Source organism: Cicer arietinum, chromosome 1 (assembly GCF_000331145.2).
Source record: "Cicer arietinum cultivar CDC Frontier isolate Library 1 chromosome 1, Cicar.CDCFrontier_v2.0, whole genome shotgun sequence".
NCBI classification, from domain to species: domain Eukaryota; kingdom Viridiplantae; phylum Streptophyta; class Magnoliopsida; order Fabales; family Fabaceae; genus Cicer; species Cicer arietinum.
Genome location: NC_021160.2, coordinates 1,020,067 through 1,037,160, shown reverse-complemented (window position 1 = coordinate 1,037,160; position 17,094 = coordinate 1,020,067). Strand labels below are relative to the sequence as shown.

Below are 17,094 nucleotides of genomic sequence, written 5' to 3'. Positions count from 1 at the left end.
GAACTCACAGAAACTGGACAGTATACAACACATGCCTTCTTCATTTTCTTCTCCCTTCTTACTTTCTCCTTTTTATTGTTGCTTTTTTCACCTTCCTAAAACTGGTGATTTAGTAGTTAAATGAGGTAACCATTTGATAATCAAATATAACAAGCTGAATTGTAGCTGTACCTTCCTTCAGATAAGCCAGTGCGGAAGAAATTCACGTAATCATGGAAAATACTAGAATTTTTACTTATACATATCTCAGACAACTTAGTTGTTGTAAAATATAAGCCAAATTCTTGTTAGTTAAGTGACAAAAGCATCAAGCCTATTGAAAAACAGTGTTCAAGCTAAAAAAAAAGGTATACTGTTGAGAATAATATTAACTCAACACAGCCAGAGATTTGTCTAATAAAATACCAAGTTGAAACTGCAACTGAAAATCAACAAAGAATGAACATTGCATCAAAAGTATCAGACTGACCATAATATTCAAACTCTGAGGTCATTGAAAAGTAGGGGAAAATAGGCATAACGTAATAGCACAGCCCTTGATGATAGCAGCAAAAGCAAGGAAACAGATAATGGAAGAGCATAACAATAAATCAATAGATTTCCTCAAAGTAGAGCATGCCGATTGCCAATATTTGAAACAGATATATATGGTAACTGGAAACTTGACACTACAACTATTTTACAACAAAAACAAGACTAATTAAAATGGTTTACCAACCATTTCAACCTTCCTTTCCTAATTTGCAGTGAATAATATGGACCTTTTCTTTGTATATGAAATATTCGCATTAATAAGTCAATCTTCCAAAGTCATAGCAATAAATTATAATTTATGCATAAAATACTGAAATGCTCACCACAAACCAGAAGAACCTAATAATTTGGGAATTTATTCCTTTGTGAACAATGTCGAGTATCTAAATAAAAGTATGAATCACATGAATGGCTACTTTCACTCTAGAATCAGTCAAATAAAAAACCTAAAATCGTAAGACAACATCCAAACATTTTAGATGAAATGTAATATGATCTCTTTCGAGTTTCAATCAAGAAAATGTTTCCTGAAAATGGGAAGCAAACAACAAGTTTATGCAATCTAAATATATTAAAATGAAATTAAGGGCAATCCAATGCCACTGTACAATACTCGGTGTCCATTGTTGTACACTTGTACATTCACATTGACGTGGAATTGTTCATAAATGTGTATACATAATGCTGTATGTATTTTTAACATATCTGTTTCTTTTTGTTATCAGCCTATTTCAATTTGGTATATGAAGATGGCAGACGCACAACCACAACAAACATCAGTACGATCTCTGATGATTAGCTAGACCAAGATCAAAGAACCAGAAGGGATCGAGCAAACAAAGTGAATTGTGCATTCCAAAATAAAACCTTTTGAGGGCCTGCTCACTGCTATCACACCGTGGTTTCCAAGACGTTCCATTGGGCTGTAAAATTAATTTTCAAACCATGTAAGTCATGCTAACTTGCATCAGATGCGAATGGGGCACACTTAAAGTTGTGATCCCCCTCCTGCAGTTTTTTCTCAAGAAGGCATAGAAATAGTTTATTATTAACTTCTTGATAAACCAAGAGTCCTTCCTTGCCCTTATATCCCCATGACCAAGAAGATAAACAACTCCAGATTCTTTAGCCTTGCGAATAAAAGATAACTCCCTCTCAAGGCTCTGCTCAGCATCAAACACCGGGTGATCAGAGGCTGTGGGGCTTACCACCTCAGATGTGCTTGGTTCTAAAACAGAGTTGTTTGTATCCTTAAAATCAGCAAGAAGAGGAAACCCAAGTGAGTAAAGACTCCCATTGGGAGCAATTAGAACCCTAGAACTAGAGTACTCATCCTCTGAATCAATATCTTCATCCCCATCACTCTCTAGTGACCTCTCCTGAGCCTCACGGCGTATAAATTTCTCTAGGCTCTCAATCAGCAGCTGCTCGAAAGTCTGGTGATTTTCTTTTCGAACATCTTTGTAACCATACCTGTTGACATAAAAGTTCAGATAGAAATACTATTTTTTAACGATAACAGCATACATTATTGATCGTTTTAATAAATAGTCCCCTTAAAGGGATATTCACATGAAGCTATTGCACAAGTTTCTAAAAGAAATATTAAGGACCTCCATTTCGGTAGGACCCAAGACAAAAATGAAAGTGACCGAAGCAAAGCAGACGCTTAGAGTTAGAAAACTACTTCGGTGATACTGAAGAGTAATAGCTGCATAACTGGGTAGGTGGTTAACTTAAATGGTATGAGGAGTAGAAGAAGATTGGACTCTGAAATCTGAATTGATAGAATAATAGGAAAATTGAGTATTAACTCTCTTTAAAAAGGGAAAACCTTTTGTTAAAGAAAAACCCCTTGGAAAGAGAGAACTCTATCTTTCCTGTAGACATTCAATCAACCCTTACAGGGTTGTTCTCTTTCACTCCGTTTCTCAGCTTATTTGCTTTTGAGTTTGTAATATTTTGACAACCCATTAAACTTATAAGGTTAAACCACTTTGTCAGGGCATAAAAGTTAACATCTCTTATTAATACACAGCCGAAAATGTGAATAAAAGGAGCTAGTTACCTGGCAATGCAACGAAATATATGATAACTTTTGGGGCAGACTCGCCGGAAAAGGAACCTTTCACTTTGAGGAACCACAGGAACTGGAACATACTTAATACTCACAAATATGATCATGGAGTGAATAGCTGGAAGTGTAGTCAGAAAATGGCCAAGAATTGCTGGTATTCCTTTGACCAACTCATTATAAAGCAAACCAATTCCAGGAGCTCGTATTGTCCCAAGATTAGAACCTAATTCTCGCATCAAATCCATCGACAGTTTTTGCTTGACTTCAGTTTCGTACTTGAGATTGCTACCATAATTCCATACATACATTATCAGAAACATAATTACGGCAAAGACCAATATTATCCAACTTCCGTCTGTTACACTCCATAGAACAGATGAAAAGAAAGTCAACTCCAATCCCAAGAAGACTACCAAAAAACAGAACACTATGATGATGTGTATTTGCCATATAAGAAGCATAACAAGGGTCACTAAAACAGTGGTCATCATCATCACCCCAAGTTCAGCAATGCCTGAAAGTGGAAAAAGGAAAAAGCTGAATATGAATTCATTAACAATTGTCAAATCAAACTATTATCGATTAGGATCTATTCATTTCACAAATTCAAAGATCCAGATGAATATTTTCCTTCAACTCAACAGAAATGTGACCATACCCACTTGTAATAAAATAAAATAGATAACAGTAAGCACTGCCTCTTAAAAGTCTCGCGGATGGAAAAACATATACCTAGATTGACAACTGGACATTTTTCCGAGCTTACAGACAGTTTTTCAAAGTACAGATCTACGATAGCTTTTATTAAAACAGAGCTACAATAGGGTTTAAGGTCTCACTTCTCACTATGCATGGGTTTCTCTAAGCATATAAGGTTTTGTTTTACAAGGCTCCGGTTGTATTATTGATTCTCCACTCAAAATAAGTATGAGGGGAATTTAGTGCTTTTCCACATAATTACATTAACATAAGCTTCTGATGCAAACCATTTTGTTCTAGCTGTTGGTCTCAATAAAAATGTGATATTAACATTATCACCATTCACCAAGTTTGAATTTGACAAAGCAACGTAAATATTGCTGCTAAAATTTAGAGATTATCCGCAGATATGAAAACCATTAAAACAATCATTACCATAGGCATTTCCGATCTCATCAATGCTGGATATTGAGCAGACAAGCACCAGAGAAACAGCAAGCAGAAACCAGTTAAGGACGGGGATATAGATTTGGCCCATAAATTTCCGGGAAGTGTGAATGATTTTAAGACGAGGGAAACAACCAAGTACAGTTGATTGCTTTATACATGAAAATGTTGCTGTAGTCATAGCCCGACTTGCAATCAGTGCAGCAATGTTAGCAATAAGGAAAGTTGGCCAGAATGCACCACCTGCAGACAGAATAGTGTTACTTGAAAATCCAGTAATTTACTAAAACAGCCCACTGTAAAGAAAGATAAATTGCGAAGATAGCCCGGGGCAAAGAACATTATTATCAACACTTACTTGGAACAGAAGAATAAAAGGCCCGACCAGCATCGGCATGGTTTTCCATAAGGTATGCAGCTTGACCCAAATAACCCAATAGCAGACACGGCAAAACAAGAAACACAAATGTAAGCTGCAAATTAACACCACCAAGCATCACATATTAGTACATGAGAAGACAAAGGAAATAAAAGATATGAGAAAAGCACAATGGTCTAATAAACACAACTTTACCTGCACTGATCGTACAGAAAAGTAGCACAGATCTGCAAACATGGCTTCAGAACCTGCAAAACAATCCAGAAAGAATTTTAGTAGAACCAAATCTACCTAACTGGCAAGATAAATTATATACTATTATTACATTCCCACTTTTAAGATCCTGCATATTTTGTTTACCAGTTGCACAGAGAAGACAACCCCCAAGTGAATACCATGCTTTAGTTGAGTTCCTCTTGAAGAAATAGTAGATATGAATAGGATTAAATGCCCTCAAGACACTACTGTCATATTTGACAAGATTGTATATCCCGATACCCGCAAGAGAACAAAACCATATGAATAAAGCAGGTCCTACTGCAAGTCCTACTTTACTTGTTCCATACTTCTGTACACTGAACAAAACAATCAGGCAGGCAACTGAAATCATCACAACTTCATCTGCAAAGTTAAAAATGGAGAAAAGATTAATGCAATAATAGAAAAGACACAATCTTACGCATATAAATCAGCTCACTTATAAATATGTCCACCAATCCAACCCCCTCAGAAACAAAACTAAAACAAGAAAGGCTTTCCATTCTCTCAGACCAAGTCAATAGACTGCAGTAGCAAATAAAGTGTTATCAGTTCCAGCCAGCCACGTGCTCACACACGCTAGATCTTTCGTTAGTATTTTCCTCACTTGTGCGGACAACCAGACACAAGTGGATCCACTTCTCACACTACCTGCTTGTCGAGAAATGTTCTCCAACCACAGCTCTTTTTCGATCTAACCTCGGTTTGGTACCTTTGCAACTAGGACACATGTTCCTGTTGTTACAGCTACTATTTGGGCTTGTTTCTTCCTCTTCTCTACCGAACTGTGGCTTCCAACAACTTTTTGTGACCCACCCATCAACCACCCATGACTGTTTATTGAAGTGGTCTAAGGAACGCCGCCCCCTGTGTCTCACTTCCACAATGATTGGATATTCTGATTTGTTGTGTCTCATTCTCCGCCGTCTCTATTGTACAGATTGGTAATTCTTCTATTTGTCTCTCCCAATCACCTTCTCTTGGTCACCGGGGAGCGGGTTTTCAATTATAGTTCCGTCGATCACACCCTAGGTTGTAAATTCTTAATATCTAAACTTTCTACTTCCAATCGTTGACCAAAAGTTAGTTACCTTGGCAAGTGGTTCCCAAACACAATCCAAAGGGGAACCATTTGCTAAACACAACCTAAAGTTGGTCTTGACGGTAACAGTATCAAACCTAGGCATCAATAACTATTACAAACAGAGCTGGCCCAACAGGGAGTGAGGCCTAAAGCAAATTTTGAGAGGCATTTGCTTTAGGGGAGAGAGCTTGAAGTTGGGCCTTTTTGCTATCATGAGTCAGGCCTAAAGCCCTTGCCTTGGGCCAGCCCTGGTTACAAATTACAGATAATAGAGTACATTTATAGGCTAATGTAATACCTTGCTTGATCGCATCAACCCCAACTTTTAAACCACCAACAGATGACAATACTGCAGCCAGGCATATATACAAAGTGAGAATTATTATACAGAAGTAAACACTAAACAGGTCAAATGTTGATGAAAACACCAGTTGCCAACGAACACAAGTAACAAGATAGCATTACAAGTATATTATCAGTATCATCCCGAACAGGCGACAAGGCAAGTCCAAAAAATTACATAAATAAGTTAAGTAGTAGCAGTTAATTACCTGACATTGCTGGTGTTACAACACCATTAGCAATCACCATAGAAGTACCAGCAAGCACTAATATTAGTAGTGTCTTCTTTAGAGTCAAAGAAGTCTCAAGTCTTTCCTTAATTTTTAATGATCTTTCAAGCTCAGGAGATGGCACCTTTAGCCTAAAGCTTGATATACGGGCATCTGATGGTAACTGATTGGGGAGAAGACTCACCTTAGCATGACGGCAAATCAAGGAGTACAAGGCAAAAGTGCCACCTGCAGTGGTTCGAAAACAACTATGATTTTGAGAACATAACTGCCAGAACACAATGATAGTCAGAGAGAGAAAGGCAAGTAATATTGAAGGTTTATTTTATAATATTTAATTTAATATACCTTCCCCATGATCATTGGCCCACATAACAACCATGACATACTTCACCAAAGGAAACAAGACTAAAGTATACAAGACAAGTGATAATGCTCCAATAATGTCTTCATTTCCATTTATAGGGGTCTTTCTAAACATAACACTGAATGTATATAACGGACTGGTTCCAACATCACCAAAGACAACACCAAGAGTCTGAAAAGCCAATACAATTTTCTTTCCTACACTGATATCCTGCAATAAATTATTACAAAGAAAACAAGCAAAAAACATTAATATATAGATTGACTTAAAAGTTTTTCAAGCTACTACTACATTAATATATGATTATAAATAAAATTGAAACAAAAAGATTCTCAAGCTACTACTACAAGTACAAGTAACTAAACTCGGTCTTAATTACCATCTTTCTAAACAAAATTATACAAATCTTGAAAATAAAAAATTCGACTCTAAAATAGTAAGTAAAACAATAAAGTCATAAATTTCTTATGAACCAATCATGATTAGCAAAGAAAAAGAAGGACCTGATAATCATTATTTTTATGAGCACCAGGAACATCAAGAGCCTCGACATCGAAGGAATCGATTCGAGGACCAGTACGAATGAGTTTCTGTCGGGCGCTATCTTCATCTTCGGAATCCGGTGGCACAGTGGCATGTCCTCTGAATCTGAAATCGGATTCGTACTCTTCTATATCAGACGCATATTCTTCATCTTGAAAAACCCACCTTGATTCGGTTGAGTCCATCGAGAATCCGCCATTGATCTCCCCACTATCATCCGCCATCGAGAATCAATTGGAATCCTTGTTAGGGTTCCTCCACGCATAATTAATATGGTTCGAATTTGGTACCATACACATTATTATGAACTGTTTGCATTTTAGAGATACATACAGTATGAATATGAATGAGGAAGGAGATAGTGATCAGACAGAGACACCAATAGAAAATAGCAAATCAAATTTAATAAACTGGAGCCTCATATATTATCATTATTTGATTTTAGTAGTCACTATCATATATAAATAATAATAATAATAATAATAATAATAATAATAATAATAATAATAATAATAATAATAAAGATAGTTTTTATTCACTTTCATCATCAAATATCTAACGAAAAAAATATTTATTTTTAAATTTAATTCACAGACAGTTAAAAGTTTTAGATGAATGCATCTAATCTAATCAGAGCTCACCATATAAATATTTATACAAATATTTGAATAAATAATAATATGATTTAATATTATCCAGTGTCAATATTTTTTACATAATAATTGCTCAAATAATAATATAATATAAAGTGGAACCAAGATAGCATTAGATTATTATACACATTTATAAAAAGTTGCTAAAAAGTTTAATAGTCAGTCCCTTTAATTTATATATATTTTTTGATTCCGTTCAACTCATGTTATCCTGAACTGAAAATTAGCCATATCTTGTTGTGAATTGTGTGGACAAATAATGAGTCATATTGCTTCCGTCCTATTCTTTGATATGCTTTAAGAGAGCATAATCCATAAATGTGGTTTTTTGTTTTTCTTTATTTTGTTAACTGCAGTTTGTATTATTCATCTAGCATTGTTGTCATTATTATGAATATGAATTGCAATTGTAAAGGTATTTTTCTTCTTTCATAATTGTTATTTTCTTCTTATTAGCCATATTGAACGGATTTTATTGAAATCTCTTATGTTGTGGGTTTGTTTAGTAATATATAATCTGACAATATCAGGTGGATTAGGATTGTTCCATTCCCTAAAACAAAGTATTGTTTCATATAACATAATAAAAAGGCTACGTTACGAGTTTAAATTAATACAAAATGAATAATGTTACGATGTGGTATACTATTATTATTTGGGCAGTCTAACAAACTATAGCAATATTAACTTGCTTAATAAAACACAATATTACATGCTTGTTTTTTTGTATATATTTTTCAAAACTATAAATATACTCCCTCCCGGTTTTATATATATAGGTAAAAAAAATATATTTTCCACTGATAAGGAGTGACCAGTACTCAACAGCAAGCAACACATTAGCATGATTCTAATTTTGAAGCCAACAAAACAATTATCCAATTGTACGAGCAAAAATAGTTTTGCAATTTTGAAGTGCAAACTGACTACTGCTACGTTTGTTTATGCAGCCACATGGTTTCCAGTTTCCAATGCATGTCCAGGATGAAGCTCCATAATTTTAGCCTCGACGGTTACAAGGTTTCGACTGCAATTTCAACGCAGAAATAAACATGCTATGGGAATCATAAGTCAAAAGAGTAAGCATCTATTATTACTAACTTAAAGAGATCAAATTAGGTGATCTTTAACAATACTACACATCATCAGCAACCTTAAAAGAGATAAAGGCAGAAGAAAAACTGCTGGCAGTAGCAAGGACCTATGATTGTGGATATGCTACAGCAAGGACCTACACGGCCACAAGTATGTGCAAAACGATCAATAATGCTTCTGTCTGTCCATAAACCATCGGAAGACAATGATTGTTGATATGGCTATAAATTGTGCATATTCCCCTGAAACAAGCCCCTCAACTTGAATTGGGTGCAACCTCATGAATTTCGTCGTAGGTGCCAGTTTCCTCGTTAAATGAGTACCTGCATTTAAACAAAAATAAACATTCCTAGTGAGCTACAAACAAAATTATCAACAAGGCCAAGAATGAACTGAACCAGTCACAGAAAGCACACACTAAGGGTCTGTTTACTTTGTAAAAACATTTTATATTTTCAATTTTTAAAATTTGTGTTAATTTTACTTGTTAACAATAATGTAAGAGACTTTTGAAGTGAACCAATGTCTTTATTCCTAGAAACAACGAAAATGTCAAAAAGCTGTTTTCATTATTTCCGAAAAGCATTTCATTAACTAATATTTCATCTTCTCTACATGACAATGATTCACTTCAAGAGTCTCTCATCACATCAACGTAAATGACACATGTTTTAGAAAATGAAAACACAAAAATGGTTGCACAAAGTAAACAAGGTCTAAACTAAACAGCTACTACCCAAGAGCGCCTTGAACGGGATGACACCAGTCTCTTCCAGTTTAACTAGAGTTCTCGAATTTGAACTCTGGCAATGCATCAACGTTAAAACTCTTGAGGGGGAGCTTTAACGCCCATGCGATCCTACCTGAATAGAGGGTTGCGACACTTGATTTAAAAAATATATATATATAGCTACTTTTACCAGGTCCATTCAACTTGAAATCCCAAAAATTTAAGCGCCTCGCTTATAGATAGACAAGAGTAAGTTCAACCCCGACCTCTTTTCTAGGATTCTCTAGTTCATTGAATTATAAAACTGTCTACCAATCACCAACAAGCATACAACAGTAAATGAAACCTTTTTCTATTAGGTAGGGTCAGCTAAATGCCCAAAAAAGGTCATGCCATGACCCTGTCTGGTTCTCAAAGGTGTGAGCTACAATTTTCTTTGTTGGCCCTCTCACTCTAGCTATTGGATTTTTCTTATCTTGGTCTAGCACAAATCATTGAGATGGCTAATAAATAAAGAGAGTAGAATACAAACATCAAAAGTGACATGTGACATAAGATGAATCGTGAATACACAATACCATTTCCCTGATGCTGCAGAGCAATAAAGCCCTGTATTTGGATCATAGTAATAGCCCAAACTGTTGCTGTAATAATACCTGGACCAATAAATAAATTGATGTCAGATCAAGTTTTCAACATAATCTTGTTATAAAAAAATTCATCAAGAGAAAGAAGAAATGAGAACTGATTGAACTTTTACAGCATTAAAAAATGGGCGAGTAATGTAGCTCGTTTTAGATTATTTCCAAGAAAAGATATAGAATAGAGAAGAGTCTTACCCAGAAGATTCGTCAAACACATAATCGCTTTGCAAAGCTCCACCTGGAAAGAAAAGGAGAACCAATTAAAAACTTTAAAGATAAAATTCAGCAACAAAATTGCCGTTTCAGATGCCAAATTTATAGAGGCAGCTCTGTACCAGGATTGATGGTGGCATCTGACGACGGTTCACTAACTGCATTATTTTCATCTGTAGATGGCTTAGTGGCAGCCAGCTCGTCATCATCAGCAAACATATCAAAATCATCTGCACTAGCCAAAGGTGGATTTGAAGTGGTCGTGGATGTGGTCGGGAATATTGAAGAGGCCACACCTGAATCCTGGCCATCAGAAAGCAAGTTTTCCGCCCCATTCGAAAAAGAACTCCCTTCGCTTGAGTGCAGAGATGTGCCTTCTCCTCTTGCCCTTGCTAACTTCTCATATCCTTCTGAAAAAGAGAGATTATAAAAGGCATAAGTATTAGCAATTAGTGCTTCTACAGAAAAAGGTACCATTCCTTGCTCCTCAGTCCTTGTAAATCTATACGTCAATATCACCATTCATGGAAGAAGAGGCAAGAAAAATGTTGAGATTAAATACTGCCGAGGACCAATTTCCCATAAATCTAAAGCTTAATGTGATGGTCCAAAAATAGTTTTCTTGTTATTAAAACATTATGATGATAGGGCAACATATTTGATTTCACATTGCAACCATAACAAGAACATAAGTGGAATAAAATTATGTCATTAAAACACATAGCTGAATGGTTAATAATTAAATCAAGGTAGGTATAAATTTAGCAGCACATTCAATCATGTTAATAAAGTAACTCATGTCACAAAACATAAAGTTAAAGGTGTCAAATGTCAATACAGCAATCGAATTATAATACAAATAGAACAAAGGCATTATGTAATACACTGACCTGCTTCGCGCTCAAAAACCTCTTTCTTTTCATGATAAACGTCTGCAAGAAACACAAACAGACAAACATAAAGAAACAATATTAAGCATTTTGTGAAAAAATTGATTTGAAGCAAAACAAGCTGGACAACATAAAGGGTCCCATCAGGCTATCATAATGAATACACATCTTAACCATGGATAATATCAACAAAGCCCAATGAGAATGACTTAACTGAATTCACCATTCTCCATCAGCTTCATAGCATCCTCGGTTAGCTGGTCAAATACAACCTTAGTCTCACTAGACATTTTTGCCTTTCTATCCCCGTTGCCTTTTAACCTTCTCAAACATTGTAATACCTATTGGAAAAAATATCAATTAATACAAACCAGCAAAAATGACCTTCAACATCCCTTAACAAATAAAATAAATAAATATGTATGTAAAATTATATTGTTAAGTATAGGAATTTTCAATTGCAAGACTTTAAGAGAACACAATTAAACAAAGTATGGTTGTAGGAAGTTATGTCTAGTTTGTAACCAACTGCCATTGTTATTCCCTTCACAAGAATTACAACTTCAGTGCCATGTAGAAAAGTAATGTTAAATTAAACATATATACAGATGATATACTCCGGTTCCATCACCAAAAAAAAGATGATATGCACTGGAGTGAGTGGGCAAATAAATATTACATTCCATAGTGATGCTTCAATAGAACAAATACAAAAAATAACCAAAAGAAAATATAATAAGCTTTGTTTTGGCTTGAGAAAATGTTTTCTATTTTCATTTCCTATTTTCAAGAATTACAAAAGCGATATCTTGTTGATCTTGCTATCTCAAATCAATTAGACCTAATAATATAGAACATAGGCCTTACTGTTTCCCCTGGTTCAAGAACATTTGCAATTCGCCTCTTCATGATTGCAACATCTTTAGAAGAAAGTTCTTGGACCTCCTCTTCATCGTTTATTGCTACCGAGCTTAATCCAGCATATCTAGGATCAACATCAACATTATCAAGCCATGCATCCTGCAAGAATCCTTGACAATTTATTAATGAAATAAAAAAGTAGTCATAAATAAAATATAAAAATACTAGAAATACCTCACCTTAATCTCATTATCTCTTACATATTCAACAAAATTTCCTGCTGCATCGAAATAACCTTCTTCCCTTTCTTTATTTAGGTTGAAAGGCTCAATTTGAATCCCATCATCAACAAAATTCTCATTATCCTGCTAACACACATCACCAATCACTGCCTGCCTATCGTTTATATGAACCCAAGTGCACACGAATATGGAAACAAATAGACTATAAAAAGCTACTACCGATTAAGGAAGAATCACAGTACAAAAATTCATTCGAACAGAAGCCAACTGGCTACAAACATCACAATCATATAATTTATGGTACTAGAGTCCATTAATAAACACTCCATACAACAAATTATAATTATTTTAGAAAAAAGATTCCTCCCAAGCATTGCCAATTTATGAAGCTTTCCAAGTGCTGAAAATTGGAATATATCAACAATCTGTATATAACAGAGTAAATTCAAATTTCCAAGTAACAGCAAAGTGCAAAACCAGAAAATGAATATTTCATCAACATTCATACACCATATAAACAGTAATCTTTTAACCAAAATCCACTCTAGATCATTATTAATTCCATAATTTCCATTGACAGAAAAAGGTTACAAATAATTACCAATCACCATAATTTTTTATTTATTTTTTCAAATAAAAGTACAAGTCATTCTGCATGATGTTAATTTAACTCTTTTGCTGAGAACATTATTATCTATCAACATAATAAATAGAAACTCAACGAAAAACTTAAAAAACAGACCTCATATTTCACTTCAGCAGCCGATAAGTTATTTGAGGTACCTCCATTTTCCTCACTCAACAACTCGGCAGTAATTTGATTCCTGCGTTTCACACGCTCTTTGGCAGCAACAACAGGGTTTGTTAAGTCATTCACATCCTCCTCAACAATTACTTTCTCCACTATTACATCTACTGGTTTCCCTTTCTTACCCTTTGGAAACCTAACCCTTTTCGCTCTGTATAGATAGATTCATAAATTCATATCAATTATCATAAAATTCAGTTCCATAAACTCATTATAACAATCTCAAGCAAAATCTCACACAAGGGAACGCGGAAGCTAATATCTAATAAGTTAAGTTAGAAAAATAGTTGTAACAATTAATGGAATTCTGTCAGTGGTAATAAAATGGGATTAGGGTTTGTGAGTAAAAAAGAGGAAGAAGATAAATTACGGTGGATTTTTAGTCAATTCGTCATCGTCTTCCTGAAGGGGGCGTTTACCGTTGCTGCGAGATGATCCTCCCGCCATTGAAGCTTCCGAAGAAGAAGCGGTTCAAACACTTTCAGCTTCTACACAGACACGCACGAGCTTTCCTTCTTCTCTTGATTTTCATGTAAAATACAATAAACGAAAATTTGAAAAAAATCGAATTTAAATTACTAAATTCAAATAATAGGTTAATTGCATTTTTTTTATCTCTTTAGTAATAATAATAAATTAATAATAATAATTTAATTTATTAATAAAAAAACTTAATCGCAATTTTAGTCTTTCTATTATCATCGATTCAGATTCACGTAATCGATCTTTATTTTAAAAACAAACAGTTTTAGATTTTTTCATATTATGTAATTAAAAATTATTATTTAATATTTTTTAATGATGTAGTGTATAATTTTATAATATAAAATAATCTAAATGTATTTTTTATTTAAAATTATTTCTCTAAATTATTTTATTTAAATAAATAATTTTTACGTATATTTAATTTATGTTTTATATTTTGTGATGGTTTTATTGTCTCAATGTAGTAGTCTGGTTGTTCTTTCTTTTGGTACGAAATCCTGTTGCGGTGTTTTTTATTTAAATTTAAAAATTAACTTTCGATCAAGTATAAATTTAATCAATAATTTTTATGTCATTGACGTTATAATTTCGAAAACACAAGTATTTCAAAAATCTCAATTTGATCGTATTTGTGAATTTTGTCACATTTGTATATATTTTATCATTATGTGCTATTAATGTGAGTGCTATGAGTTTGTTAACATATTCATCATTTTCAATTTTAATAATTTTGAATTATAATATTTTCAATCGTTGTAATTTTTATTAATTTAAATTAATTAATATCATGTTTTAAAAAATAAAAAATGAGTTCTTTTATTTTTTCCAATTAAACAAATTATTTTCTCATTTTTTACCAAAAATGTTTAAATAGGATGACTATAGATTCTTCTACTTTAATCAAAGTATGATTAATATTTGTAAACGTACGAGAAAGATGCTTTATTTTAGGAACATATTGTTTGTATAAAAAAAAACTACTTTGTGAAATATCAACGTTTATATTGTTTTAGTGGAGAACAACTGTGGTATGATATTTTTTTTATAGATGAAATAGTAAAAAAAATTATATATAATTGTGAAATTTTAAATTTAAGATATAATATTTTTTTTTATAAATAATAAAAAGAAACACAACAAAAAATAAAGAATTAAATTATTTATAATTTTAGATAGATTATTTAGATTAAAAAAAGGACACTATAAACAATGTTTTAGATACTTACCAAGGGAGAGAACAGTGGTAGATCAAAGTACTAGCTAGCCTTTTACATCGAGTAATGGGAGAGATAAGTACAAAATAGAGACTCCGAAGAAAGATAGATAGGGGAAGAAGAAAAAATAATATGAAATGGTGACAAATAAGAGAGGGATATAAGTTAGCAATTTACTAAGTCGGGCGTGAATATAAATCCAGATTTGATTCAACAATTGATTTGATGACGAATATTCGTATCGTTGATTAATATTGTCAGTTGTTTATTAGTTACGTCTATTTTAAATGTTGGTTGAATATGTTTGTGGTGCTTACACTTTTATAATTTTATAGGTTGAAAAATTCTTAAAATAGATAATGATTAATAATATTTTTCTACTTCACAAATTTCAATAATAAAAATGAACCATTGTTACCATCTTGAAGACTAAATTCATTATTTACTTATATATCGATAATATATGAAAATAATTTATTGTTTCAATGTGGCTTTTTTTTTACAATTTTATCATTTATTTAAATTATTTTATTTACAAATTTATCTTTCTTTATTTAATTAAATAACTGATATTTTTTAAAATACCTAAATAAACTTGTATAAAAGGATAACAAAGTTATATTTTTTAACTAACCAAAGAGAACTATATTAATATAAACTATTCATAACATAAAAAATACTACAAATAGAAACAAGTATCACAAAATTACAATAGAATTAAAATGCGACGACCGCAAACAAACATTCCCAAAGTTGTGTACTCTATTGATAAAGATGTAACTAAAACCTTTAACATTAACAATTAACCATCCCACGCGCAACACTAGCGCATAACTCCACGGTAAAGTTCTAATCATGCAGCGGGGCCCAATGTCAGTTCAGAGGGTGCACAATACGCTTCATAAAAGGAGTTTCATATTCACTAAACCCAAATCATATATTAAAATTAAAAAAAGAAGAAGCAAAATCTTAAAATAAGAGTAAGTTAATTAATTTTAAGGAAGACTTACATAAATACACGCAGCGTAGTGTTCGTTTATTCTCATTCTCTGTGCAATGTGTTGTGGGGTATGTTAACAATTTATTTATATTTGTGTGCATATGGGAAAAAATAAAAATAGGAAATAGAAAGGTTATAGCCTCAGTTCTCCAGCTTTGATAGCGTGAGAGATACTATGTTGAGTGTGGTGTGTGATGTGTGATGTGTTCCTCTACGGTTACAAGTCACCGTATATAATCTTCAATCTTTGCATGCTTCACCAACTCCTCTTAAACAAAACCCAAATATGAGATCATATTTCTCAAATTCAAATGCAAATGCAAATGCAAATGAAATTCTCACTCTCATCATCATTTCGTTACTCCAACTTTGATCCTTCAATCCCTACACACACGATCAACCAAATCACGCGTTTCCATTTTTACTGATTCACCAATTAATGTTTGCTCCTCTGTTTTCTAATTGCGATTTGATATGGTAAGAAAGATGATGAAAAATGTGAAGGACGATGGAGAGTTAGAGATGTTGCTTGATGAGATCCCTCATGCAACATCACACATTGATGATGATAATGGTAATGGTGTGAATGTGATGTATGATGATGAAGATCATTTGAATTATCAGATCAAGTTTTCAACTGCATCATCATCACCTGTTACTATCAGTGGTTTTTCTTCATTGCAATCGGATGGTTCTTCTTCAAGTTTGTTTTCTTCTGATAATGGATCACCAACAACAACACCTCTTATGGAGGATTTTAAATCAACCATGAGTTCTGGAACTGGAAGAATAAGCTCTTATAACCCTAACAACACATTCTGCTTGGATTCCAACACTCAAAGGTTTGTTGATGAATTTGGTCTATGTGGCAATTTCAGTAAAATGTACATTGGTAGTAGTAATCATCAACAAGAACAACATAATCATAATGTCAATCCTAATCCTAATGTGTTTCCTGTCCGTGATTTTACTTCTTGGAATGAAAACAATCCAATCAATGTTCATAATAATCATATTAACAAGCATGTGGATTATAACAGTAACAATATAGGTTTATTGGATTTTGATTCTGATGCTGATTTTGTGGGGATTCAATCCCCTCTCTTGAGGAATCCTATTAGTATTAATCATAATGGAGCTGAAATGAATTCAGCTTTAACGCGAGATTATGAACTAGCTGATTCAACTGGATTACAACCTTGTACCGGATGGCGCAAGCGCGACACTATATACTCTCAATTTAATGGATTTGGTGGTGGTTCAGTGGATTCTCCTTGCTACAGAAGACATTTGATGAA

General features: G+C 33.4%; 3 protein-coding genes across 4 annotated transcripts in view; 1 reads left to right on the top strand and 2 right to left on the bottom strand.

Moving 5' to 3' along the window:
• Positions 1-869: 869 nt before the first annotated feature.
• On the bottom strand, positions 870-7,356 carry LOC101513193 (potassium transporter 7). 2 transcript variants are annotated; one of them, XM_004485520.4, is made up of 10 exons: positions 6,921-7,356; positions 6,399-6,627; positions 6,030-6,278; positions 5,777-5,827; positions 4,497-4,757; positions 4,332-4,384; positions 4,116-4,230; positions 3,746-4,000; positions 2,603-3,125; positions 870-2,007 (listed from the first exon to the last, which is right to left on the bottom strand). In XM_004485520.4, the coding sequence occupies exons 1-10, from the start codon at positions 7,182-7,184 to the stop codon at positions 1,473-1,475; spliced, it is 2,535 nt and encodes an 844-aa protein (XP_004485577.1). In that variant the 5' UTR covers positions 7,185-7,356; the 3' UTR covers positions 870-1,472. The 2 variants fall into 2 exon arrangements, with proteins under 2 accessions (XP_004485577.1, XP_073224909.1); XM_073368808.1 differs by lacking the exon at positions 5,777-5,827.
• Positions 7,357-8,680: 1,324 nt separating this feature from the next.
• On the bottom strand, positions 8,681-13,638 carry LOC101512867 (uncharacterized). The gene is made up of 10 exons (XM_004485519.4): positions 13,467-13,638; positions 13,031-13,247; positions 12,286-12,411; positions 12,053-12,205; positions 11,400-11,526; positions 11,186-11,227; positions 10,418-10,705; positions 10,278-10,320; positions 10,017-10,094; positions 8,681-9,031 (listed from the first exon to the last, which is right to left on the bottom strand). The coding sequence occupies exons 1-10, from the start codon at positions 13,541-13,543 to the stop codon at positions 8,965-8,967; spliced, it is 1,218 nt and encodes a 405-aa protein (XP_004485576.1). The 5' UTR covers positions 13,544-13,638; the 3' UTR covers positions 8,681-8,964.
• Positions 13,639-15,872: 2,234 nt separating this feature from the next.
• LOC101503105 (uncharacterized) overlaps positions 15,873-17,094 on the top strand; it is a 5,492-nt gene continuing 4,270 nt past the window's right edge. Inside the window, exon 1 of the mRNA XM_012713391.3 lies at positions 15,873-17,086. Within this exon, the coding sequence (XP_012568845.2) occupies positions 16,271-17,086 (816 nt within the window). The 5' untranslated portion in view covers positions 15,873-16,270. The remainder of the gene's footprint in view (positions 17,087-17,094) is intronic.